At 48.6% G+C, this 26,024-nt stretch overlaps 1 protein-coding gene across 1 annotated transcript in view; it reads left to right on the forward strand.

Moving 5' to 3' along the window:
• Positions 1-26,024, forward strand: part of KDTA (KDO transferase A) — a 95,744-nt gene that overhangs the window by 60,850 nt on the left and 8,870 nt on the right. The window contains exons 2-10 of the mRNA XM_086518706.1: positions 8,809-8,902; positions 8,976-9,018; positions 9,396-9,518; positions 9,607-9,726; positions 9,814-9,892; positions 11,676-11,792; positions 11,867-11,964; positions 12,047-12,137; positions 12,270-12,389. Coding sequence (XP_086374832.1) covers positions 8,809-8,902; positions 8,976-9,018; positions 9,396-9,518; positions 9,607-9,726; positions 9,814-9,892; positions 11,676-11,792; positions 11,867-11,964; positions 12,047-12,137; positions 12,270-12,389 — 885 coding nt within the window. The remainder of the gene's footprint in view (positions 1-8,808; positions 8,903-8,975; positions 9,019-9,395; positions 9,519-9,606; positions 9,727-9,813; positions 9,893-11,675; positions 11,793-11,866; positions 11,965-12,046; positions 12,138-12,269; positions 12,390-26,024) is intronic.

The raw sequence follows: 26,024 nt of genomic DNA on the forward strand, positions 1-26,024 counted from the left end.
TGAAGGAGTGTGGTTGTTGGTGAAGAGGTATGACTTTTGAGCGAAGGGTTGTGACCATTCAAGAACAGGAGTCCTCCCGGGTTAGTCACACTTCACATCTGCATCTGTAATGAATCAAGAAGAGTGCAACAAGTCACAATCGTGACACAATGTTTGCGATAGAAGACTTAATCAAGATATAAAACATTTTTATGATAGAAGACTTAGCAATAATGTCTTCTATCGCGTTGAGCTGATAGCGATAGAGAGAGAGAGAGAGAGCTGTTGTGAACCAGACGGTATTGTCTGGCTGCACGTGGAGAAACCTATTTCTCCTACCCCCTGCCAGCTTGTTCGCGAGCCTCCTAGCGTGTGTAGTCACATCAGTGTGCTTGCGCTGCCCTTCACAGAGAGAGAGCTGTGCTTGCGTACCTTCTCATGAGATGCGAGAGAGAGAGAGAGAGAGAGAGAGAGAGAGAGAGAGAGAGAGAGAGAGAGAGAGAGAGAGAGAGAGAGAGAGAGAGATATCTTTGAGGGGGGAGGGAGAAGCGACCTTCCTTGAGCACGCATCTTTCAAACTCCCTTGGGATTAGAAGTAGACATCTATGATAAGCGCCTTGAACCAGAATATGCCAATCTAAATATCATCCGTATGCCTCACATTTCTTCGAACATTTCTCTTTTAACTAAGTACGGTGTCATTTGCTCTCAACTATTTAGATTTTCTCGTCTTTGTTCTAGTAAATTTGCTTTTGTTGTTCAATTGTGCCATCTTATTTCTTTACTCGCTGTGAAAGGATACTCATTCAAAAGAATCATGAAAAACGTTCGTTCATTTGCGCATCGTAGTAAGGTTATTTCTATCTTCCTTTGGAATGTTCAAGATAATCAATAGTAAACTCAATAAAAGCAAAGCCCACTTATTGTTTGACTTAGTAACACACTATTTTGTTGTTTTGATCTCTAGCGCTTCTAGTATTTATCATGGCTGAGTATGCCCATCACCTCCAGAGGGCGATAGAAACTCAGCTTGCTGGTTTTGTAGAGTACATTCAAAGCATGAATGACCTCTATACAAACTTGCACCTACTCTTGGGCACTGACGACGTGAGTAGGGATGTCATAGCTGTTGTCCAAGCTATGCATGATAAAGGTGATAATCTTATTCTTCTTGTTTGGACAAGCAGCGAAGTTGAGGTCACATATTGTCAAGTTTGGATCTTTGTACTTCTTTCGTTATTTGCAGCCTCTTCTTCGTAGGTTTGTAGTAGTATTCATTTTTCGATTTCGTATTTAGCTCACGTTAGGACTCGAGAATTTGTTCGTTTAGAAGTTGTTGTGTGAAGTTTGATTTTTAGGATTAAGTTTTTAAGATGTCTTATCCTTTTTTGTTTAAAATTGAGTACTTGTTTTAAGTTTTAGCCAAGTAAGCTGTGTCAACTTATTTTGCGCATGCCTTTTCTAAAACATTTTTAAGTTAATAATGTTTTGTTATATCTAGTTTTGTTTCATAGCAAATAAAGTGATTTAGTTTTTTTCTTTTCTTGTATCCCTTGCTTTTATAGTTTTATGAGTGCTTTATTCTCTCTTATAATTCGTGAGTTCAGACTATTACGAACTTATGAAGTTATATTCTTCTTATATACTAGCATGGGGCCTTAAGTACCCCCCTAAGAGATTTGCCCTACCCAAAATCTTGTCATATAAGTAAAATAAATACCTAAAAACAAAATAAATATTGGGATCACATTGGGAGATATAACTTTAACAGCATGTCCATGTGGCTCCAAGAGCCATGTGCATTTGACAATATCCTTGTAGTTGTTTGTGTCTTGAAATCTCTCATGTGATTATAAGCATTTTTTTTCCCCCCCCCCGAGAAAAAGATCCTTCTATTAGTTAATGAAAACTGCCCATAGGGCTACATCCACCTCTGCGAGAGAGGGCTACAACAAGCATGATGGGGAGACTCTCCCAATGAAAAAACAGCATATATACAATGAGGCTAAATCAAGAGATGGGAGGAGGGAAGAGCCACACAGGTGGACAATAGTGCCATCTGAGCACCCCCTGGACTATGGTGTAGAAAGGCCCAGGGCGCCAGAGTCGAAGAAAAGCCTCGCGGCGCTCCCGCATGCGGTCGGAGCTGCCCTGTAGTCCCTCAAGCTGTCCTCTGAGAGTATGGATCAGCTCTAGCCAAAAGTCACGAACAGTCTCTGCTGGTGGCACAGGACGAGCCTCAAAGATGCGGAAACAGCGGGCCCGCCAGATGAACCAAAGAGCTAGGCCGCTGATGAGCTCCCAATACTCCTCTCTCTCACTGCACCACTCCTGTGGAGTAATCTCTGTAGCAGGCTGGAGTGTAGGTCGCCCCCCCTATATCACTATCATCCTGCTGGTGGAAGATAGCTCAAACTGAAGTGTTGGGCCCGTGAGGGTGGACCAAGCCGCTGCCCCCCAAGTGTACTGTCGAGTCGTGGAGAGGGCAGGCATCAGCAGAAGAACATGTAGCCACACCTGCTGGGCTGAGGGATAGTCCCAAAGACAGTGACGCTAACTCTCCACCAACTGGTCACAGGCTGCACATGCGGCCGAGAGACCACTATGCACAAGCCAGCTCCCTACTGCTGTGGCTCTGCAACCAGCCACTGGAACAAGGTGACTCGCCTCGGCTGTCTGGAGTCCCACAGCCTCTGCCAAAAAGCTGCCAAGAACTCGACTGTGAGGCCCTCCTGCCAATGATGTGCTGCAGCAGGGCGGGCCTCTCTCTGTGCTGCAAGTATATGACGTCCAAGCCGAACAGTGTACTGAAAGAAGGGGACTCCTGGGCGGTCGGCAGAAGAGAAGGGGTCCCTCCATAGCCACTCACCAAGATCCCACTGTACTCGTGCCAGTGGACTCCCAAGCCCATAGCCTCCAGTGTCCAGTCTCAAGAGCTGCTGGGTCAGGGTCTATGACGCAAGTCCTCCCACAGATGCCCACAATTCGGATCCTCTGGAAACAGCACTCTGCTACCTGCGGGGCCTCTACTGCAACTCGCTGTAATCGTCTCCCACCCTGAAGCTCGAAGAACAGGGCTGGGACAGTCTCTGAGCAAGCCCTGACTGAAATGAGAACCTCCAGTCGTGTGAAGGCTCCCATCCACCGGGGTGCTACAGGCTCGAGAGGTGTGAGCCACTCAGCTGGAACTGACTCTGAGATGTCCTGACACATGCTCTGCACTCCTCTCATGCCCTGTAGCTGGACAGCCTGCACCTCCTCTGACAAACCTGTGAACTCTAGCCAGTCACCTAGAGAACGCGCTGGACCTGCCGCCATGGGACCCCAAGAAACATGCGGCCGACTCCCAACCAAGTGGCCTCTGTGAGTGCTAACCATGGGGTTCCAGACGAGGGGCTACCGTAGGCGCTCCTCCGTGCACGTCGGCTGTCTCTGCTCTAGGCCACGCCGTAAGAGCACCCAAGATCGAAGCAAACTCACAGCGAATCTGTCCTCCAGTCTCCTGCTCAAACCAACTCGGTGCAGCTCTGAAAAGATCCATCTGGTCGAAGGTTGCCAAGGGCCTCCTGACTGAGGCACCCTGGCACGAAGCCTCTGCAACAAGAATTCCTTCCAGGGCTCCTCGCCTGGAAGAAGTCCTCTGACGACAAACTTCCCAAGAAGGGCTCTGCTTTGCTGTGCAGGATCAATGATCCCAAGCCCTCCCTGAGAACAAGGAAGTGTGATGACCGACCAAGCCACCTTGGCTCGGGCAATCTGAGTATCTCGACCTGACCAAAGGAAGTTCCTGATCAGCCTCTCTACCTGGCTGATACAAGAACTCGAGAAGATCCAGCAAGAATTGATGTACCACATAGTCGCCAACAACACCTGGTTGGCAACTAGTACTCTACCAGCCAGCGAAAGTCGTGCTGAGCTCCAATGTAACAGCTTTCTCCTGATGGACAGGAGAAGAGGAGCAATCTGTTGCTCGGGGGACAAGTCCAGACCAACCTGACAACCCAAGTACCGAACTGCAGTCCCTGGAGGAATCCACCTGAAACCCTCTCCTGGCATCCAATCGGGCACAGGAGCACTGCCAACCGAGAAAGCCACTGTCTTTCTCCAGTTGATCAATGCGCCCGATGCACAGCAGAAGGTCTCCAAAGCCTGCTCACATCTGTGTAGATTGGCCTCCTGGCCCTCTAAGTACAAGGCTGAGTCGTCGGCAAACTCAGCGTCCAGAACCTCATCTCCCCGTATAGGGAGTGCTAAGCCTCTCAAACCAACCTGTTGTGACACCAAAAATCTACTCATCGCCTCTGCATAGATTAGAAAGAGAAAAGGGGCAAGAGGACAACCCTGTCTGACCGAACGTGTGAGCATGAAGCGCTCACTTCTACCTCCTGCCAACAGCACCTGACTGTGAGCCTGTCTGTACAAAGCTGACACCCCTTTGATCCAAGCATCTGAGAAGCCCATCCTACGTAGCGTGCCCTCTAGAAAGTCCCAATCAACTCTGTCGTATGCCTTCTCAAAATCGAGAAGAAGAATCACAAGGTCCTCCCCACAGAGCCGTGCAAGGGTAGAAGCCTCCCAAAAAGTGAAGATGTTGTCAAGGATACTGCGTCCCTTGACAAATCCTGTCTGAGTCCCATGTATAAGGCTCTCCAAAAGTGGCTGAATCCTCAAACTCAGAGCCTTGGCAAGAATTTTGTAGGCTGATTTGAGAATGGTGATGGGGCGCCACTGTCGAATCTCATCCAAGGAGCCACCCTCCTTTGGAATGAGGTAAATCAGGCCCTCACTCATGCTATCCGACATCACTCCTGTGTGCAAAATGTACTGAAAGGCACTACAAAGATCTGGGCCAAGCAGGTCCCAGTACTCCAAGAAGAAGCTGGGAGTCAGTCCATCCTCACCTGGACAGCTACCACGAGGGAGGGCCCTAAGAGCCGTGTGCAGCTCCTCAAGCTGAAGAGGTATCTCTAGCCTCTGGCGCATCTCCTCAGTCACAAGACAAGGCATCTGTGCCCAAACCTGCTCCCTGCATGCATCCTGTCTCTCGGCAGCCGACAGTAACTCACGGTAAAAGTCAGTAACAACTGCACGCATATCCTCTGGCTCACAAACAACTGACCCATCGGGTCTCCTCAACTGATTGACCTTGGCATGCGAGTGCCGAGGTCCCACTGTCTCAAAAAAAGCACCTGTCACTATGTCACCCACCTGAGTCCACTGAGATGCCTGTCGGTGAAAGGCAAACTCATGGTGCCTCTCCTCTGTGCAAGCAAGCTCTTGTCGAGTCTGCTGTAACTGCTCCTCCAACCATGGACTGTGTGGATGCTGCTCCTGCATCCTCTGTAGTGAAGCAATGCCTCGTCTGAGACACTACTCCTCCTCTCTCACTGCAGCCCGTCGAGCCAGAGACTCCTGGAGAAAGAAGTGGCTAAGCTGAGCTAGGCCTGAGGCCACTCTGTCTGCAAGTGGAGTCTGGCTGTCCATGCCCTCTGTCCAAAGAGCCTCGACCCTCTCTTTGAGTGTTGAGTCCAACAAGACCCGCTCTGGGATGCGAAGCATCGTGCTCCCACTCCTCTACTTGTCTGCCACTGTGAGGATCACTGGTGCATGGTCCGAGAAGGATGTCCCTGCCAGGATGCCCACTGATCCCCCCAAGTCACTGAAGTGATCACTAGTGTAGAAGCGATCTATGTGCGATAGATTCACTCCTCCCACTCTGCGGTCCTATCTAGAGAAGGCAAGACTCTCTGGAGGCCTCACAGCTGCTAACTCGACTCCATGCACAGTAGCATGGCTGCCTCCGATCTTGTCAGAAGGGTCCTCCAACATGTTGAAGTCCCCTCCTACACACCACTGGTCAACCTGTGGCAAAGACTCAACAATCTGTGACCAAAACTCTGCACGAGCACTCGCCACATTGGGCGCATAGATGTTCAGGAAACCCACAAGGCCACCCTGAACCTGTATAGTAATCCACTGAGCCCTGCCTGGCACAATAATCCCTCTGCCCACAATGGCCTGCTGCAATGAGTCCGCAATAGTCATACATACCCCACCCTGGATGCCTCCAGGTCCAAAAGCAGCTGACCAAAAGGTATCATAGCGTCCACGCAAAATCTGACCACATCGCCGAATGCGGCTCTCAGACAAATGGTGCTCCTGAAGCATAAGGAGATCAATCTCTCCTCCCACAAGGCAACGCTGAAGCTCCTGACGCAATCGGCCCCTCTGTCGCTGAAACTGAGGCCCACCTAGTCCCTGCACGTTCCACGAGACGATCCTCATGGGGAGCGAGAGAGAACAGATGCTGCCGCAGCAGCAAGACGGGCTATCTTCGAGGCTGGCTTGGATGGGGAGTAATCCGCATCCGAGCGCCCTCTAGATAGGCGAGACTGCAGTGAGTGCCTGGTCCAAGCCCAAGCAGAGCGAGCCGTGCGTAAAGCAACCTCCTTTGTCCAGGAGTCCTCATGAATGTATACATAGCAAGGCAAACACTGCGTATCAGCAAAAAAGTACACCACAATGTGTCTACATCCTGCTGAGTCTGGGGGTGTCACCGCAAACTTGGCCAGTGGCCACAAAGTCTGCAGCAAATCTGTAACGCCAAGTTCTCCCATGTGGTGAGAGAACTCAAGAACCTGTGTATGCAACCATCCCACCACTGAGTCAAGGGACCACTCTGTCTCAGCCCTACCACAGAGGGGGAAGGAGAAACCAACTGCTGAGTCCAAGGCCTTTGTCTCCCTAGCGGCAAGGAACAAAACGTGGACCTTGAAGCAGGCTGCCTCGTGGTCTGCTGCGGAATCTCCGAGAAAGCGAGTGAACCCGTAATCGAAGAAATCCCAGCGGCGTCGAAGGTCAATGCTCGTCAGACCACGAGGGATAGCTGCAAGGGAAGATGTCTGAATCTGCAGAGGGGGCCGCAAGAAGGGCAGACCCTCTCTCGCTAGGCGACTCGTGGCAAAGGTGCTGCCAAGAGATCTCCTAGCCGCCGGCGAGGGACCAATCTCCTGAGTCGACTGTGGTGCTGGAGGAGGAGCTGGGGGGGGGGGCGGAGGAGAAGAGAAGCGGGGTGGGGCGACAGAGACAGGGGGGCGAGGTGGGGAGTGGGCGGGAGCAGAGGGCGGGGGAGGGGATGAGGAGGAGGAGGGAAAATCGGAAGGCGGAGCGGCTGGTGAGGGTGAGGCGGAGGTGGAGGCTGGCGTAGGGGGCTCCTCCTGCTCAAGAGGACCAAAGTGGTTTCCCGTGGGGACCCACTGCTGCTGAGTAGGCACCTGAGAGCCACTCTGAGTGCCAGGCTGTCTCTGTGGCCCCTGGCGTCGACGGCCACGGGCCTGCTGCCACCCCTCCTCTGCTGGAGCCCCAGGCTCGGAGGGTGGCTCTGAATCTGTGCGCTGTGTCGCTGGCTGTGGCTGCGGCCCAGCCTTGGCAGGCTGGGGCTGAGGCTGAGGCTGAGATGCGGGTCGTGGTCTCCTCCGTGGACAGGCCTTCGCTAGGTGGCCCATCTGTCTGCAAATGAAGCACTGGTTCGGGAGACCCGAGTACTCCACACTCTGTCTAAACCAACCCCCACTCACCCGAGGCAGAAGGATGACCTTCGGGAGCGTGTGGGTATCTCTGACCAAGACTCGAACTGAAGGGATGCCAGCCGCCTTGGCAGCTATTGATGTTGCCATACGAGGTGTCTCCAGGACAGTCCCGATGGCGGAGCCAATCCTGGAGAGAAGTGGAAGGTACTCCCTCCGTAAACCCGGAAAGCAGACTGAGATGGGGAAGTCCGCCTCCTCTACTAGCACATCCGAAGTCGGGTCAAAACCATGTCGCCACTGTCGAAAGTGGGCGCGTGAAGCTCGGATTGCCAATGGACTCATAGCTATGACCTTGGAGGCCATCTCGGAAGTCTCGAACTCAATCTGGTAGAACCCCCGTCCGAGAATCTGGACATCCAAGATCCTTCCCACCTCTGCGAGGAGGCGGGCCTGGAGAAGGTCTCACAGCTCTCCTCTGCTAGGACGGGTGCCCAGAACCTTGCAGATGACAGAAGTCGCCTGCAAGCGTTCTACCTCTGCGGAAAGGCTCGCTTGCTCTGTCGGCGAAAGAGCAAGTCGAATGGTGGGCTCAGCGGGGTCGGGCGAGGGGGCTTCAGGCGAGTCCCTCTGAGGTGGAGCTGGAGCCTCCATCTGTGTCTACTGCTGAGTCGAAGAAGCGGGCGGTGAAGAAAATCTGCGAACGGTACGCCAAGCACTTGTCTGAAGAGAAAGCGTTGCCGAGCCAGGTGCAGAAGACCTTCGGGAGCGAAGAGGACGGGGGGGGGGGGGGGGGGGGGGGGGGGGGGGGGGGGGATGGTGGGACGGCGAGGGCGAAGTGGGCAGCCGGGTAATGTGCGGGTGCACAAGCGGCAGCGAGCGGGGGATGGGGTGGGGATGGCAACGCGAGAGGAGGGCAGTGGGCAGCCTTTGGGGCAGCGCGAAAACAGGGGGGGGCAGCGGGCGGGCTGTGGGGCAGTGGGTGGGGGGGGGGAGGGGAGAGCGTAGCGATGGCGCAGCAAGGGAGGGGCGAGCAGCAGTAGCGAGCACCTTTTCAGTACACAGGCCACTTACATATACGCGCAAACAAATAGGGCCGAGCAACATGATTATAAGCATTTTTAAACCTCCTATCTGTTGCAAATCAGTTTTACTTGGAAAACGACAGTTTCTATCTAAAACATATTTGTACTGAATTCTTGGTTAATCCTAGCAAGAGACCTTCTGCTGAGAATGCTTGTTAAGTCAGAGAAGTTAGCACCGTGTTGTAATAATTTGGACGGTTATTGTCTGGTGGCTTCAGGGGAAGCAATGGCTGCAATTCCTGTCATTAAACAGTGCATGCTGATGAGGCCCTCTCTGAATATTCTGCTAACAACATCAACTGTGGCAGCCTAGTAAGTGCTTATCTGCTACTATTTCGACATGTTTAGCAGAACCTTTTTTTAACACTTATGTTGAACGTTCCAGTTTTGTTTTGCAGCAAGTACTTCCTGCTGGAGTGCTTTGCCAGGTGTGTTTATTTGCTGTTATGTTCTCTGAAACACATCTTGTACTGAGAGATTAATTCTGCAGATGCGTGAGGAGTTGGCTTTAGATGGTTGAGGTAGTGTTAAGCTTTGGCTTTTATGCCCGACGCCTTCAACTTTGATCTTTTACCATTGAACGGATTCTTGTGGCTGGGTGGTACAACATGGTCATAGGGAATAATTTTGTGAGATTGTAATGGAAGACAAAAGACGATTGAAATTCTACAACTAGCCCTTCATGTTTATGTTATGGGGCAGAAAAGCCAGGGTGCACTTGTGTCTATGCAGAGCATTTGAGTCTTGCTTATTCAAAGTTATTGGAAAGCTAAAGTTAGAACGTGCTCTGCTGATTTATTTGCAGTTTGCTCCGGTGGATACTCCAGCGGCGACAGAGAGTTTCTTTACACATTGGCAACCTGAGGCTGGAATATTTATGGAGAGTGAATTGTGGCCAAATCTTCTGATTTTTTCATCTCGTAAAGGGGTAATCCTCATTGTGCCTGACTTTATGTAGTCATGGTTTTTACGTAAAGAGAGAGGCTGTTTGAGCTGATGTTGCATTAGTGTTGCAGATGAAGTTGGCATTGCTCAATGCAAGAATGTCTTCAAGGTCATATAATCGGTGGCTTTTACCTGTTGCAAGAAATCTTGTGATGCATTTGCTGTCAAGGTTTCATCTTATTATTCCTCTGGTATGGGTGCCCAATTCAATTTAGCACATGAGCAATCATCACTTTGACTTTTGTGTTTAACTACCAATTTTTTGTTTGAAATGATAGAGCACTGAAGAAGCCACTAAGTATCAAATTCTAGGGGCACCTCCGATGGTGGTTCATTTTGCTGGCAATCTGAAATATGGTACTTCTGTTTCTTATCTCCATACGTTACTGGAATGCACGCACTGTTGATATCATTTTTTGTGTCATAAAGCTTACTGTTGTGATGCAAATTTACCTGCCACAGTTCTAGGAGACTGATTGACATGTAATTACTGGATAAGGCCAATTCATAGTTAGGTCAGACGACACATAAGAAGTTAGTCTTTCTCGTATGAGGTATATTGTAGATATGCACACAATGCCCATCGGTACTGATGCTTTCATGCTTGATAGTCTGATGGCACATGTCTAACGTTTAAGTAGTGTTGGGTTTGCATCTGCACATTAGTTATGTTCAAAAGATTGCTGTATTTATGCCCTAATCCATGTCAAGCTGTATAAACCAGCATCATCATTTAGATCCGCGGGGTGGGGGGGTGGGGGGGGAGGAGGGGGTGGGGTTGTTGCAATACTAAAAATTAGCTGATACATAGTAGATGGTAGAAGAAGACCAATTTGCAAAGACAATTGACTATCACAAGAAGACTGATCGTTAGATTGATGACTCTGATAGTAAGACGTTAATGGGTTGAAAGATGATACATCATGACATTAGAAAATCAGATTCAAAAAAAGTTAAAACTGAAAGAAAACAGCTGTTGTGTTCTAGATACTAGGGCAGCCTATAGGCTACAACTGGCTAACTTCATGATGAGACTCCTGATCATGTTTTGCTTCAATTGTTTCTTGATTGATAAGCTCTCATCACTTTCGTCTTCTTGATCATCAATCTCATGCCTTGTGCCTGCATTGTTGTCATGTTTATGGAGGTCTGTATACTGTATATTCAGACTTTGCTTGCATTTACCCTTTCTTTTACCATCTTAAGGGAAACAATTGGGGAAAGTTGGAAACATGTTTCCGCGGGCGGGGGAAATACATGTGGCACCGTTTCCCCATGAGGAAATGTTTCTCCTTGGGAACACGTTTCCCCATTTCCCCCACATAAAAGGGCCTTTTCTCCCCGTTTCCCGCAACTATGGTCCATTAGCACCACTTTAACCTAATTCCAATGTGTCAAATAGCATAGGCATGATTGCAGGTTCTTGCAGCATTGAGACGTCAGGTGCAGTGGATGATAAACGTGACATAGAGAGCACACACCCTTCCTGGCTTAGTTGTGCTACTACTTGGTTCTTTTGAGGAATGTTCATTGACCTTCAGAGAGAGATTGAGAGAAAGAGGTGAAGGCTATTGGTAGGGAGATATAAAGAGAGTAGATCACACCGCAATGGATTTGAGTTGATGAACATTGACTAATATCGATTCAGGCTTGACCAGTGTGAAGGCACAGGAAAAGGGCGTGCCATTATGAAGATCAGCTGGCTACGAATAGACCGAAATGCAATCTTAAATATGCAAGAGGTTTAGAGGTGCCCTATCTTGTAATAACAATCACACCAGCATGTGCTTTGCATAAAGGGATTTTGAGGCATTGTAAAGGGATACGCTAGACATCGCTGAAGAATTTATGGCAGGTGATGTCATGGCATCAGCTGATCATTCGCTACCACCATGTTTCTTTGTTAGTGGCTCCCACCTACTCAGTTCAACACATTCGCAGCATTTTACTGATTTTCAGTGATCACAAACTTCTCTTTTGTTGAAATTCTGCTGGCCTTATGACTGGGCAATTTCGTTGCAAAAGTACAAGTCGTTTCCTTTTAAGTAGAACTACGTTTATTTGTCTTTATATTGCCATTCCGTTTTGCTTTTTTCTTGTCTTCCTGTCATCCTGATATATTATCTATTTCTTTGTCAAGCTGTTGGATCTATGAATGATTACGATCACAGAAGTGCGGAAGTAGTCCAATTGAAAGAAGATCTTGGGTGCCGTAGTGTATGGATTGCAGCCTCCACGCATTCTGGTGAAGAGGATGGTACAGTTTTTTAACTTGTTTTTTTTTTCTTTAACCAGAGTTTGTGCTTGTGATTGATTAATTAAAACTGGCAGTGATAACGAGCATTCACTTGAAATTGAGACAAAGCGTACCTGATCTACTCACAATAATAGCTCCAAGGCATCCTGAAAGAGGATCGAATATAGTTTCGGTGAGGGATATTTGTTATGAATCTGTTGGCCCTTGGTGTCAGCGCTTTACATCTATTATTCTAATCATTTGTGATGTAGCAGAAACTTCAGCGGCAAGGCCTGCAGGTTGCAAGGAGGTCTCATGGAGAGAGTATATGTATGAAGACAGAGATCTATATGGCTGATACGATTGGTAACCATAGTTGTTGCATTCTGTTCTTTGTTGTATAATTTCTATTCGCTATTTTTATATAATTTTGGGGCATTAAAGTTTCATTGCCGCTGACCTTTGACAGAGAGCTATGTGTATTTTTTACTGAAACAGGTGATTTAAAGCTGCTCTATCAGGTCTCAAGTGTAGCATTTATTGGAGGGTCTCTGTTTAAAGGCATGACAGGGCACAATCTTGCAGAAGCCGCAGCCGCAAGCTGTGCTGTTCTGACAGGTCTTTACACTCATTGGAGACTCTCAAAAAGAGACTATATATGCAGGCGTGCACATCTTTTTTTTTAAAATAAAAAAATCTTGATTGAATTTACTGGTAGGAAACCTCAAACGGAGGAAAACCCACAATAAAGAAGAGGTACAAAAAACAAAGCATTATAAGGGTTTGAAAACTAGAAACAATTAAAGTAAATCCTTTAAGCTTCAAGAGAGATATCTCCCACATCATGAGCAAAGTAAAGTGCTTATCCAAGGGAAAATTTGAAGGGAAAAGGTCAATTCCCATGGCATGAAACATCTGAGAGTTACGTCGGTGCCATATGGTGCACACAACCCAAAATCTGACCCAATTGAACAAGACCTCAAACTGAGGCTGTGGCGGCTGGAGGACTCCAAAAATCCAGAACTATCTGTGAGATATTCCGGAGGGGAAACGAAGGCGGAGAGTAGAGGACATTTTTCTGATGAAAGACCGGGAGCAGCCGCAATCACAAAGCAAATGCGTAAGTCTCATCAGCCCCATGACATTGGACACAACGAGAGGAGGTGATGCGCCACACATGCAGCAAAGTACCAACCGGTAAAGCACCCATCATACATCGCCATAAGAAAATTTGCTCTTTGAGAGGTAGATGATTCTTCCAAATGCGAGACAACATTCTTTGCCACCACAATTGAGACTTAGAGAGTGACCACAACTGATTTTCATGAGACACAATCCATACATTAGACTGCATCAAAGCATAAACTGACCCTGCTGACATGCAGTCCAACCTAGCATGGGCAAGATTCCAATCCGAAAGCAGGGAGTCCGCAAGCAATGGAGGCTATGGGGAACATGATGACGTGACATGACCTAAAGGACAAACTTCGGACTGAGGCGGAAAAGGCTGGTGATGTGGCAGTTGTATGGACCTCCACGATTTGCGCTGCTGACGTGGCTACTGTACGGATTTCTGCAATTCACGCTATTGATGGGGCACCTGTACGGAAATTCCGCGATTTGCGCTGGCTAGCTTTTGGGACCCAGATGCTTTTAGATTTGAAGCTTTTCATGTATTCTACTTTTGGAAGGCCCAGGGCCTATACATAAAGTGTCAAGGCCTCAGTCTCATGCTGATAAGATTGGGAGCACTGCTGAGACGAGGACCCTCGGGCCTCGGACATTGTACTTTGTGAAGCATTAATAATAAAGAAATACCAAAAGGGGTGCTAGCTTTTGGGGCCAATCTCTTTGGGTGCGGAACCTCGCCGTGCCGTGTCGCCTCTCTCAGTTTTGTTCAGTTCTTTTAGTTTTCTCATGTGTGTTGTGGTAGATTCCCGACTTGGAGTGACCAAGTCTGTTACAGTGGTATGAGAGCTCAATCGATTCTTCTTCTGCGAAGGATCCGATCCCTTTACTCACAACACGCATGGATTAGTCGACGAATCCCGCCAGGAGGATATTGTGACGCCCGACCATTCCGGCCTGGGCGAGAAAAAGTGAAGATGTTGTCAAGGATACTACACTCCTTGAAAAAACCTGCATGGGTCCCATGTATAATGCTCTCTAGTAGTGGCTGGATCCTCAAGCTCAAAGCCTTTGCTAGAATTTTGTAGCATGAGTTGAGGATGGTAATGCATTGCCACTGTTGAATCTCATCCAAGGAGCCTCACTCCTTGAGAATCAAGTAGATCAAGCTGTTAGAGTTACACCATCGTTGCTTCGCCATTTTGTACGGCTAGTGATTGTCTCGGGTTGGCCAGCCATTGCACATCATGTAGATTGCATGGGCGCTTTTAGCACGTGTCCGGCCGGTCATTTTCTGAGCTTGGCTGGGTGCACATATTTTTAGCCATTTTTGGGCTTTTATGTTTTTTGCACCAGTTACACATTTTTCCCTACCTCAACCTAAGATTCTGTAAATAGAATGCTTAGGGTCTTGTAGTCATTCAGATTGTGTATTGAGAGCATCATTTGCAGAGCACTTGTGTTCTCTCTCTCTCTCTCTCTCTCTCTCTCTCTCTCTCCAGCGTTTTCGGCATGTGTGGCTCACACTCTTTCCGCTGCTCACTCTACATGGTATCAGTCGCCAAACCAGAAGAAATTGCATCGGTCTCTTCCCCAAGGCCTAGCGCTAGCAAAATTGTAACTTTTCATTGCGAGAACTTGCAGGTTTCAGCCTAGCGTTTTCTGGACCAGCAGTGTTTTTGCAAAATCCAGCGTTTTTTAAGGATCTGTTTGGTGTTTTTGCATTTGACTGGCCTTGATCTGCATCCCTCTACTGGCGCTACCCTCCTAGCAACAAATCGCAAACAGACCAGCTTGCGTTTTTGCAACAGTTTGTCTTTTTGGTACTGCCAGTGTTTTTGAAGACTTGTTGCGTTTTCATTCACACGCTGCCCATACTCACTCGAGGAAGTGGCCTTTACTTGCCTGGAGAGTCTTCTACTACCCGACACTTGCAGATCTACACCTTGGACAGGTATTTACACCCAATCGGCACCATTTTGGTACTTATTACTTGCTGTTTTTTCTCTGTTTTCAGCCCCTCGACGGCTGAAGAGTGCGAGAACCCCCTCCTTTGACACTCTGCGACGCTCCCGTACCGAGCGGTGGCGTACAGGCACGCTGAAATCTCTATTCCAGCAGCGTTTTGAGCACTCTTTGCAGCGTTTTTGGGCGGACAACACTCTGAATTTTTACCTCTTGTGCGGTTGAACCATCCCTTGCTCGTCGGGACACCATCCGGTGGCTGTTCGTGCGGTTATCTTGGATTGCTTTCTACAGCCTTGGGAACGGTACCTTCATCGACGACTTGCGATCTTATCGATCTACTTTTGGGACTTCTCTCTGAGCACGCGACATGTCGACTTCGAAGCTGAAGGGACAACAACAACAGTCCCAGAAGGGGGCCACTACGTCTTCTACGACTACGTCCACTTTCACTTTTGCGACTACGTCGGCATTTGCCCACGCTACATCCAACAATTATGCCTCCCCGAGTTTGCTGAGGAGAAGAAGTTGGATTTACACAATTATTCTGTGCAGAGGACACGAGTCCGCACAATCATTTCCTACCATCGACTTTGGGAATGGTTTGAATGATTTCACCCATTCGGCTACTCAAGCCTTCCCTTCCCACGGCCACTCAAGCCCATATCGACGAGTGGGTGGATCCGGATATACGAGCCTTCACCTTTCTTATGATGAACCTCTCTGACCGCATCACGAAGGAAGTTTCCAAAGAGGAGCATGCACATCCATTGTCGAGACGGACTCTTGACCAGTTTGAGGAGACCTCGTTTGCCAGACAGATCACACTTGAACGGGAGTTGTACAACCTCCAGTTCAAAGATTTCAACTCACTTGATGGGTTGACCCGCCGCATGCGAGAACTTTGGGACGACCTTGTCTCTGCCGGAGGCGACATCACCTCGGCACGCATGGCTGGCCTCTTACTATTCAAGCTTCCGCTACGCTTTGATCCTTACTTTCAGAGTTTGCTCACATCTGGACGTACCTCTTTTCCCACTTAGGACGAGATTCTACCTTCTCTCAGACAGATCACTCCGCATTCAGAGCCGGAGGTGCTGTTGATGCAGAAGGAGCTTTGATAGCTCAAGGAGGTAACAAGAAAGGTAAAGGTAAGAAGAAGAAGAAGAACAAGGACATCGAATGTTACCATTGCCACAAGAAAGGGCACATAGAATCAGAATGCAGAAAGAACAAGCGTGACGAGGCCAACAGGGAGCAACAGGCAGCCTCGACTGCAGCTGTAGCCTCTCACGAGACCTAACGGACCACTCTTGTCGCGACGATAGACCACGCTCTTGCTACATCGCAGTCAGGTAGTTGGGTTGTTGACAGTGGAGCCACCACTCACACGACTCCTCAACAGTCATGGTTTAGCTCTCTCAGGGAGACTCACGGGCAGACCGTCACTATGGGTGACAACCATAAGATTCCAGTGTCTGGCACAGGCCAGATTACCCTCTTTCGTTCTACCTCAGACCCGAAGTTCAATTCAGTGGAGGCGCTTTACGTTCCGGACAGGGCCTTCAACCTCCTCTCTCTGTCGAGTTTGGACTCTCAGGGAGCTGACATACACTTTGGGAATGACAGTCACCATTTCTGATTCTACGACAGGTACTATCCTTGCACGCGGTGAGTGCGGTGGTTCCCTATAACGCCTCACTACTCTTCTGTGTAGGACCACGGAGTCTTCTTCTCTATGGCATGCACGATTTGGACATCTATGTTATCAGCAATTTCAACACGCTGCTAGGACCTCTATGGTGGAGGGTTTACTAGCGATACGCTCCTCATTAGGCGTATGCGAGGCTTGCCAAATGGGCAAGCAACACAAGGATGCCTTTCCAAAGCAGGCATCCAACAGAGCTTCGGCACCACTTGCACTAGTTCACATTGATCTATGTGGCCCGATGAGCACTCCTTCATTTTCTAGCTCATAGTTTTTGCTTGTGCTTGTGGATGATTTCAACAGGTACACTTGGCTTTGTTCCTAAAGCTCAAGTCGGAGGCTTTTAGTTTCGTTTGAAATTGGAAGACGATGGTTGAAAAGGAAAAGGACTTACACATCAAATGTATTCGCTTAGACAGAGGGGGTGAGTTCACCTCGCAGAACTTTGCACAGTGGTGCAAGTCAGAGGGCATCCAGCGCCAGCTGACAACTCCTTACACTCCTTCCCAGAACGGAGTTGTTGAGCGGAAGAATCGGACTATCATGGAGATGGCTCGTGCGATGCTTGCGCATGCTTCTTTGCCCCGGGTTTACTAGGCAGAGGCGTGCAACACGGCGGTTTACATCCATAACCTTTCTCCCATGACATGACTCCTTATCAGGCTTACTACGGGCGCAAGCCCTTGGTCTCACACTTTCGAGTTTTTGGGTGTCCGGCCTTTTTCCATGTGCCAAAGGAGAAGCGACAAAACTTAGACTTCAAGGTGAAGAAGCTCATCTTCTTGGGCTATTCACGAGAGTTTGATGGATACCGGCTTTATGATCCTGACGCCAAGACCACCACAGTTAGCCGTGATGTGACCTTCATGGAGCTCTTCAACACACCTGCAGAGAGGGCAGCATCCAAGCCTATACCTTCCCTACCTCCTCGTCCACCTCCTACATCTGATCCTACCCCTATTCCTGTTCCTGTTCCCTCTACATTGCAGCTAGTTACTTCAACCGATCATGCCATGTCAGATTTCAACATTGATGTGGATAATGGTTCTCCTTGGGTGAGGCGGTCCCACCTCGCAAGGAGAAGTTAGTTCCTGGTTTGCTCTACTCTACGGTTTCTTCCTCTGGAGTCACGAAGTTACCAGATTCACCAGACCCTTGATAGCCTCGACGTTCTGCACACCTCAAGGACATGCAAGTTTATGATGGCGTAGAGTTTGTGAACTTTGCACTCATGTCTCAGATTCAGGCTTCTCCAGTTGAGCCTTCTTCGATGGAGGAAGCACTCCAGCATGATTGCCGGAAGCGTGCCATGCAGACAGAGATGGACTCTATCGAGCGGAATAAAACCTGGACTTTGGTTTCCAAGCCCAACAAGCGGAAGGTGGTTTCTACGAAATGGATTTTCAAGACAAAGTACAAGGCCATTGGTTCCCTCGACAAACACAAGGCGAGACTTGTTGCTTGGGGTTTCACACAGCGACCAGGCGTGGACTTTGATGAGACCTTTGCTCCCACCGCTCGTATGACTACCATACGCACAGTGTTTGCTCTTGCAGTGAACTTTGGTTGGCCTATCTTCCAGATGGATGTTTCTGAATGGAGATTTGGATAAAGAAGTTCATGTGGAGTAACCTCCTGGGTTTCGTATACCAGGCAAGGAGGATTGGGTCTATCAGTTGTGGAAAGCATTGTATGGACTAAAGCAGGCTGGACGACAGTGGTACCTCACACTTGACTAGTTTCTTGTGAAGCTGGGGTTACGGTGTACCTCATCAAATTCCAACTGTTATGTTGTCTCTGATGGCTCTTTGGTTGCGATAGTGATTGTCTATATGGAGGATCTCATTTTCACAGGCTCATGGACTAGCAGGATAAAGTCGATCATGAAAGCTATGGAGTTTCGAGATAACTGATCTTGGGCTTCTTCACTATTTTCTTGGATTCGAGAATTTTTAGGCACTAGACGGCATCTTCTTTTCTCAGGGGAAGTATGCGAAGGCTATCCTGGAGAGATTCCAGATGACAGGCTGCAGATCATTTGACACTCCTCTTGAGCCCGGAGAGAACGTATCGCTTCAAGATCCTTCCCCACCGATTGTCTTGGAGCAGTACAGGAATGTTGTTGGCTACCTCGTATGGTTGACTTATTCTTGACCAGACATCTATTACACAGTTTCTGTCGTCAGTTCCTTCAACACTCGACCTCGTCAGCGTCATTGGCAGTGTGCCCAGCGTACTATGCGGTACATCAGCGGCACCTTGGACCATGGTGTGTTCTATGGTCGCACCAAGGGTTGCACCTTACTTGGTGTGATTCAGATTGGGCAAGAAATTCAGATACTCGGCGCTCTACTATAGGAGTAGTTTTCACACTCGGCTCGGGACCCATTTCATGGAGCAGTAAGCTGCAACCCACCGTTGCGCTATCTTCTACAGAGGCGGAGTACAGAGCAGCTTGCTATGCAGCTTGTGAGGCCATATGGCTACGAAGACTACTGGGAGAGTTGTGTTTTCCCTAGACTGCTACGACTCGTCTTTTGTGCGACAATCAGAAGTTGCATTGCTATTGCCAAGAACCCTATCTTTCACGCTAGGACAAAGCACATTGAGGTGCAGTACCACTATGTTCGAGAGTGGGTTTTGGCCGGAGATCTTCATTTGGAGTATGTTTCTACAACGGACAATGCAACAGACATCTTCACGAAGTGTGTACCTCAGTGGACCTTGGCTTCTCACCCTTCGACTCCTCTATGTTGTCTCAGCATCCGGTGCCGAGAGGGGGTGTTAGAGTTACACCACCGCTGCTTCGCCATTTTGTATGGCTAGTGATTGTCCCGGGTTGGCCACCCATCGCACATCATGTAGATTGCATGGGCGGACACTTTTAGCACGTGTCTGGCTGTTCATTTTTTGAGCCTGGCTGGGTGCACACATTTTTAACCATTTTTGGGCTTTTATGTTTTTTGCACCAATTACGCATTTTGCCCTACCTCAACCTAAGATTCTATAAATAAAATGCTTAGTGTCTTGTAGTCATTCAGATTGTGTATTGAGAGCATCATTTGCAGAGCACTTGTGTTCTCTCTCTCTCTCTCTCTCTCTCTCTCTCTCTCTCTCTCTCTCTCTCTCTCTCTCTCTCTCTCCGACACACGTGGCTCACACTCTTTCCGGTGCTCATCTCACAAAGCCCTCACTCATGTTGTCGGGCAGCTCGCCAATGTGCAAAAGGTGCTGGAATGCGCTACAAAGATCTAAACCAAGCAAGTCCCACCACCCGAAGAAGAAGCTGGGAGTCAAACCATCCTCCTTTGGACAACTACCACGGGGGAGTGCTCTAAGGGTCTCATGGAGCTCCTCTAGCTGGAGGGGAAGCTCAAGTCTTTGTCACATCTCCTCAATGACAAGGCAAGACATTTGTGCCCAAACTTGCTCTATGCATGCATCTTGACGCTCTGACTGAGGCTCAACAAAGCACGGTAGAAGTCAATTAGAAACTGCACGCATATCCTTAGGCTCTACAACAACTGATCCGTCGGGTCTCCTCAACTGACTCATGGCGTGGCCCCACTGTCTCATAGACCTCCCCGGTAGCTCTGTCACCCACTTGGGTCCACTGAGATGCCTATCGATGGAAGGCAAACCCATGATGCTACTCCTCAATGCTAGCCAACTCTTGTCTAGCCTGCTGCATCTATTCCTCCAACTAGGGAATGTCTGGATGCTGCTCTTGCATCCTCTACAAGGAAACAATGCCATGTCGAAGACGCTTCTCCTCCTCCTTGGCTACAGCCAAACGAGCTGCAAATACCTGGAAGAAGAAGCGATTAAGCTCAGCTAGTCCAGAGGCCACTCAACCAGCAAGGGCGTCCTGCGCGTCTAGGCTCTTTGTCCAAAGTGTCCAATCGCTCTCTAAGCTTTGGATCCAACAAGATCCTCTTGGGGATGCGTAGCATCATACTTCCCCCTCCTCTGTCTGTCTATCACAATGAGAATCACTGGCGCATGGTTGGGAAAGGTATTCCCTGCCAGGATGCAAACAGACCCCCCAAGTCACGGATTTGGTCACTAGCGTAGAAGCGATCTTTCCGAGATAAATACACTCCTCTTACCCCACGGTCAGAGCGAGAGAAAGACAAGCTGTCTGGGGGCCTCACAAAGCCTGGGTGTTGCCAAACATCAGAAACCCTCAAAGTCATACATAGCCACTCCCAAGGTGCTAACTCAGTCCCATGCACAGTAGCATGGCTAGTGGCATTCTCAGGTGGGACTGTCCCTCTCGAGCCATGCGACTCGTATCGAAAGCACTACCAAGAGATTGTCTCGCTGTGGATGTGTGTCCAGTCTCCTACGGCTAAGGAGGAGTGTGGGATGGGTCGGGTGATGAGACTGAGGGCCCCACTAGGGAGAGAGAAGGAGCCAGAGGTGGGGGTGAGGGTGGAGGGGGATGCGGAAAGGAGGAGTCTGAAGGTGGAGGGGGCCTCCTCAGGGGCCTCCTGCTGGAGAGGGTCAAAGCGGTTCCCTATCGGAACCCAGTGCTGTTGAGCTGCAAGAGGTCAACCACGAGGGGGGGGCAGTGTGGCGAGCCCATCCCTGTCGACGGCGGCCGGGCACCTGCTGCTGCCAACCGTGAGCTGCGCATGCGTTGTGGGTCGAGATCTCCTGCGAGGACAAGCCTTTGCTAAGTGGCCCATCGGCTTGCAAATGAAGCACTGGTTCGGGAGTCTCGAATACTCCACCCTCTAGTGTAACCAACCCCCACTCACCCTAGGTAGAAGGATCACCTTCGGGAGAATATGGGTGTCACGAACCAGAACGCAAACTGAAGGCACATCGGTAACCTTGGCTGCGGCTTAAGTTGCCGTGCGTGGAGTCTCCAAGACTGTCCCGATCTCGGAACCCATCCTGGAAAGAAGCGGTAGGTACTCCCTTCGCAGGCCAAGGAAGCATACCAAAATAGGCAAGTCTGCCTGTGCGACAAGAACATCCGATGTTGGATTGAAGCCATGGCGCCACTGTCAGAAATGAGCTCTAACCGCTCAAATGGCCAATGTATAATTTTCATTATATAGGCGTATAAATGCAATCGAGACCCTCATTTATTTTTATTTATGTTCTCCAGACATTGTACTTGAGTCACACCACATGAATGCAACCTTGTGGTCTTATTGATCATTTTGGCCTTTTGAAGACGTTAATATAACATTTCGTTTCATCTCTCTCTCTCTCTCTCTCTCTCTCTCTCTCTCTCTCTCTCTCTCTCTTTGTATCACTTCAGTCTCAGCCCTGTATCAGCCTTTGTAGTAGCCCCCCCACCATCTAGTAGGTAGGGATTTTTTATATTTTTTTCAGCACTTCACCTTTTATCTTTTGTACCCAGACATTGTACTAGATTCCACCATGTTGTAACTTTGTGGTCTCATAGGTCATTTTGGCCTTCTGAAACGTTAATATAGCATTTCATTTCATTTCATTGCTTTCTCTGAGGGCAACCATGACATCGATAGAGGCTCTATCAGAGGATCAAGACTATTCTAGCACGACATGGGAGACATCCAATACGACTATTTATAGGGGCAGACATTGACGAGGCTCTTTAGCGACCGATGCAATACCTTTTCGAACAACGCGTGATGCCGGGCATCCTCGTGCATTGATGATGATGATGACGATGATTTTAGTCTTTCACTTTACTTCATTTTTGTTTTTATTTTTGTACCCAGACATTGGATTAGATCCACCAAGATTGTATCAGTTTGGTCTCATAGGTCATTTTGGCTTTTTGAAGACGTTTAATATAACATTTCAATTCATCTCTCTCTCTCTCTCTCTCTCTCTCTCTCGCTTATATTGCCATATGCTACTTTGCTCCTAGCACATCAGTTTATGTTGCACCTAGAGGGGAGTCCCCTTTTTCTGTATTGGACGAGGATATATGGGAGTTTTCCAAGGATGGTGATATAATTCTTCTTGGAGACTTTCAATGGCCAGACGGGCAATTGTCAGACAGTTTTCTATGACACCTTAGAGGAGATGCTAAGAGAGCTAGATACCACGGATATGGGGCTTGACAGAGATTCACAGGATGAGGAGCACACTGAGTATGGACGATACTTGATAGATATGGGGACTATGTATGGATTAGCCATTTTGAATGGCTTACAGAGATTCCCCGCAGCGAGAGGTTTTACATGCTTTCCATACAAACATGGAGCCAGTACAGTGGACTATGTTATGTCTCAGTCGAGCTTTATCTCTAGTATCCAGGACCTCACAGTTGGACCCAGACCTGTTGGGGTGGCAGTAGATCATGCCCTTATCACACTGACCATCTCTATACAGTTTAGTACAGTACACATGCCACGGACAGTAGCTCCTACTCGCTACACCTTTACCCGGGAGACGGACTCTGTCTACATAGATGGTATCTTTAGTCGCCTGTGCACTGAGGAGCCAGGGTGACCTCTAGAGGAGCTTACTTCTATATTGACTCAGACATTGCATGATGCAGCAGCAGAGGCATACCCACACACCCAGCCTGGACAGAGACAACGTTCTGGGAGCATGCCCTAGAATAGCTGGTATGATGAGGAGTGCCGTGAGACGAGAGCCAGACTTCAGAGGGAGGTGCTTTTGGGAGATATCACCCATAGACAGTCACAGATTGCCTTTCGACGCTTGGTGTGCCGGAAGAAGAGGGCATTTTTGGCTCGACTAGAGCAGGATATATATCAACTTTTTTTGAGTCGGGACTCAGGTGAGGCATGGCGAATCTCCCATGAGCATTCACCTCCTCTTGCCATTACTTCTACAGAGGCATGGGGCCAATATGCATCATCTTTGTACACAGTCTCTGGGCAGACGCCTATTCATGACCCCCCCCCCCCCCGAGCCGTGTCCATGCACATGTGCTTTTTTCACCGCTGAGATGGTGAAGAAGGCCATTGATAGGATGAGCACTGGGAGAGCATATGATCATGATGGCTTAGTTGCTGGGCATTTTATACATGCGAGAGAATTGCTTGCAGAGCTTCTAGTAGTGATGTTCAATCGTGCTGTGTGTGAGGGCTTGCCTGATACTTGGAGTTTATCTACTAATGTACCTATCTTCAAGACAGGAGATCCTATGGAGCTTGGGAATTATCGTACTATCATGATTGGACACACACTGGCACGGTTGTATGCATCCATTCTTGAGCAGCATCTGAGTAGATGTGCAGAGAGGGAGGGGTTACGTGCAGCTGGACAACCGGGATTCAGGAGAGGTTTCTCTACTCTTGATCACATTCTGACACTCGGGGCTATTATTGAGGAGGGTAGAGCACATGGGAGACGGATCTATTGTAGCTTTGAGGACTTCCGCAAAGCATTTGATAGAGTGCCCAGAGCTAGACTAATGCGCAGGCTGCAGGAGATGGAAGTACCAACAGAGCTTATTTGGGGGATCATGGCATTATACAGATCAATAGGGGGGCATGTACGCACTCCAGATGGGTTGTCTGCTTTAGTTCACTCTACTATCGGGGTGAAGAAGGGCTGCCCACTCTCTCCTACCTTATTTGGTATGTATGTGGATGAGGTTTCTGTCTATATTGACAGAGATGGTGATAGAGGTGCACAATTGGCAGGGACATGGATTCCAATCTTGTTACATGCTGATGATATTGTGTTGATCTCTGACTCACCAGAGGGGATGCAATGTCATCTGGATGCTTTACATAGATTTGCACATGACAGTGGTTTGTCTATTAACCTTGGAAAAACCAAGGTTATGGTGTTCAGCAGCACCCACAGTTGATCAGGAGATCAGCACCTACATTTACATATGGCGAGGAGACAATGGAGTATGCAGATGCTTATACCTATCTTGGGGTGGTCTTTAGTGCGCCATTATTTTCATTGAGGAGAGCAGCAAAGATTAGATTCTTATGCAACATTGGCGGGATTGGAGAGGATGTGTTCACAGATTCAGTTCTAGGAGCCTCGGACAAAACTCTGGCTTTTTGACACTTTGGTAGCTCCAGCGTTGCTCTATGGAGTTCAGATATGGGGGACCTTCATTGGATCATCATGGGAGGTCGGACCACAGGCCCCAGGGATCGCACTTATGGATGGAGAGGCCTTTGGTCTCTATGATATCGCGGCTCATTAGAGCTAAGGCCTCAGTACCACATGACATCATTCGAGCAGAGCTAGCTGCCCCCCCACTGGTGGTTGAGGCGCTTACCAAATGAGTATCCTTCATATATCGTCTATGGGACCTTCCGAGAGATAGATATGCCCGCTTAGCAGTGGAGTCCTCTAGACAACTAGCTATGCAGGGAGATACAACATGCTGGTATGGGGAGTTGACATCACAGTTTCAGTTACATGGGCCCCCCTTTCAGTACTCATTGGATTCACCTTCTTTGACCCTTACAGAGTCTGCGATCACCAGGCTTTTCCGTCAGGATCTGATCCAGCTTGATACCAGGAGGACTTGGATACAGCTAGCACAGGAGCTGGGCACGAAGATGGCTTTCTATAGAGAGCATCTTCTCCAACTTATTGAGGATGGTTTTGTGATGAGACCCAGTTACATGGACACTCAACTATCTCATGGGATACGATGTGCTATTGGCCAGATACGCACATCTTCACACCAGCTTTGGATTGAGACTGACAAATATAGAGGAGTATCAGCAGAGGCCAGGACATGTCTCCTATGCCATATGGAGCTTCAAATAGTGTTGCACTATATATGCCACTGCACGGTCTGTTATGAGATACGAGGGCGCTTTTATTGCTTATTCAGAGAGGGCTTTGGACCACTTTCTAGAGTCATGAGGTATGAGGACCACAGATGTCTGGGACTGTTTTTACTCGAGCTGCGCCAACATAGAGAGAGTCTGATGAGGGTAGAGGCCATCCATCCATAGTGACGGATCACAGATTTCTTTAAAGCAGGCATTGGGCAGGTGGAGGAGCAGCCACAGCAGAGCTCACATGTTTCTCACACCAGAGGCACGTTGATCGATCGAGCGACTGAGCTAGGGAGATCCAGACGTCCACGACTGAGGAGGATTACACATCATCGACGGAGGCTACATGAGAGGATTCGGATCACTTGGCCCATCATGCACGACGCACGGTCAGATTACTGACCATGGAGGAGATCGATGAGATCCACCAGCGACCGATGATAGACCTCTTGTGATCCACATGAGGACTGTTTTGTATCAGCTCTTGTATCATCATTTACATCAGGTTAGCTCGCATTTAGCTTTGGACTTAGCATTCAGCTTTTTAGTTTTTAGTTCCTTTTATTTTGGAACTCAGACATTGTATCAGATACATCAGGTTGTAACTTTGTGGTCTCATAGGTCATTTTGGCCTTTTGAAGACGTTAATAGAACATTTCATTTCATTTCATTTCTCTCTCTCTCTCTCTCTCTCTCTCTCTCTCTCTCGTATAG

The sequence above is a fragment of the Adiantum capillus-veneris genome, chromosome 8 (genome assembly GCF_014529385.1).
Source record: "Adiantum capillus-veneris isolate H3 chromosome 8, ASM1452938v2, whole genome shotgun sequence".
Taxonomy (NCBI): Eukaryota; Viridiplantae; Streptophyta; class Polypodiopsida; order Polypodiales; family Pteridaceae; genus Adiantum; species Adiantum capillus-veneris.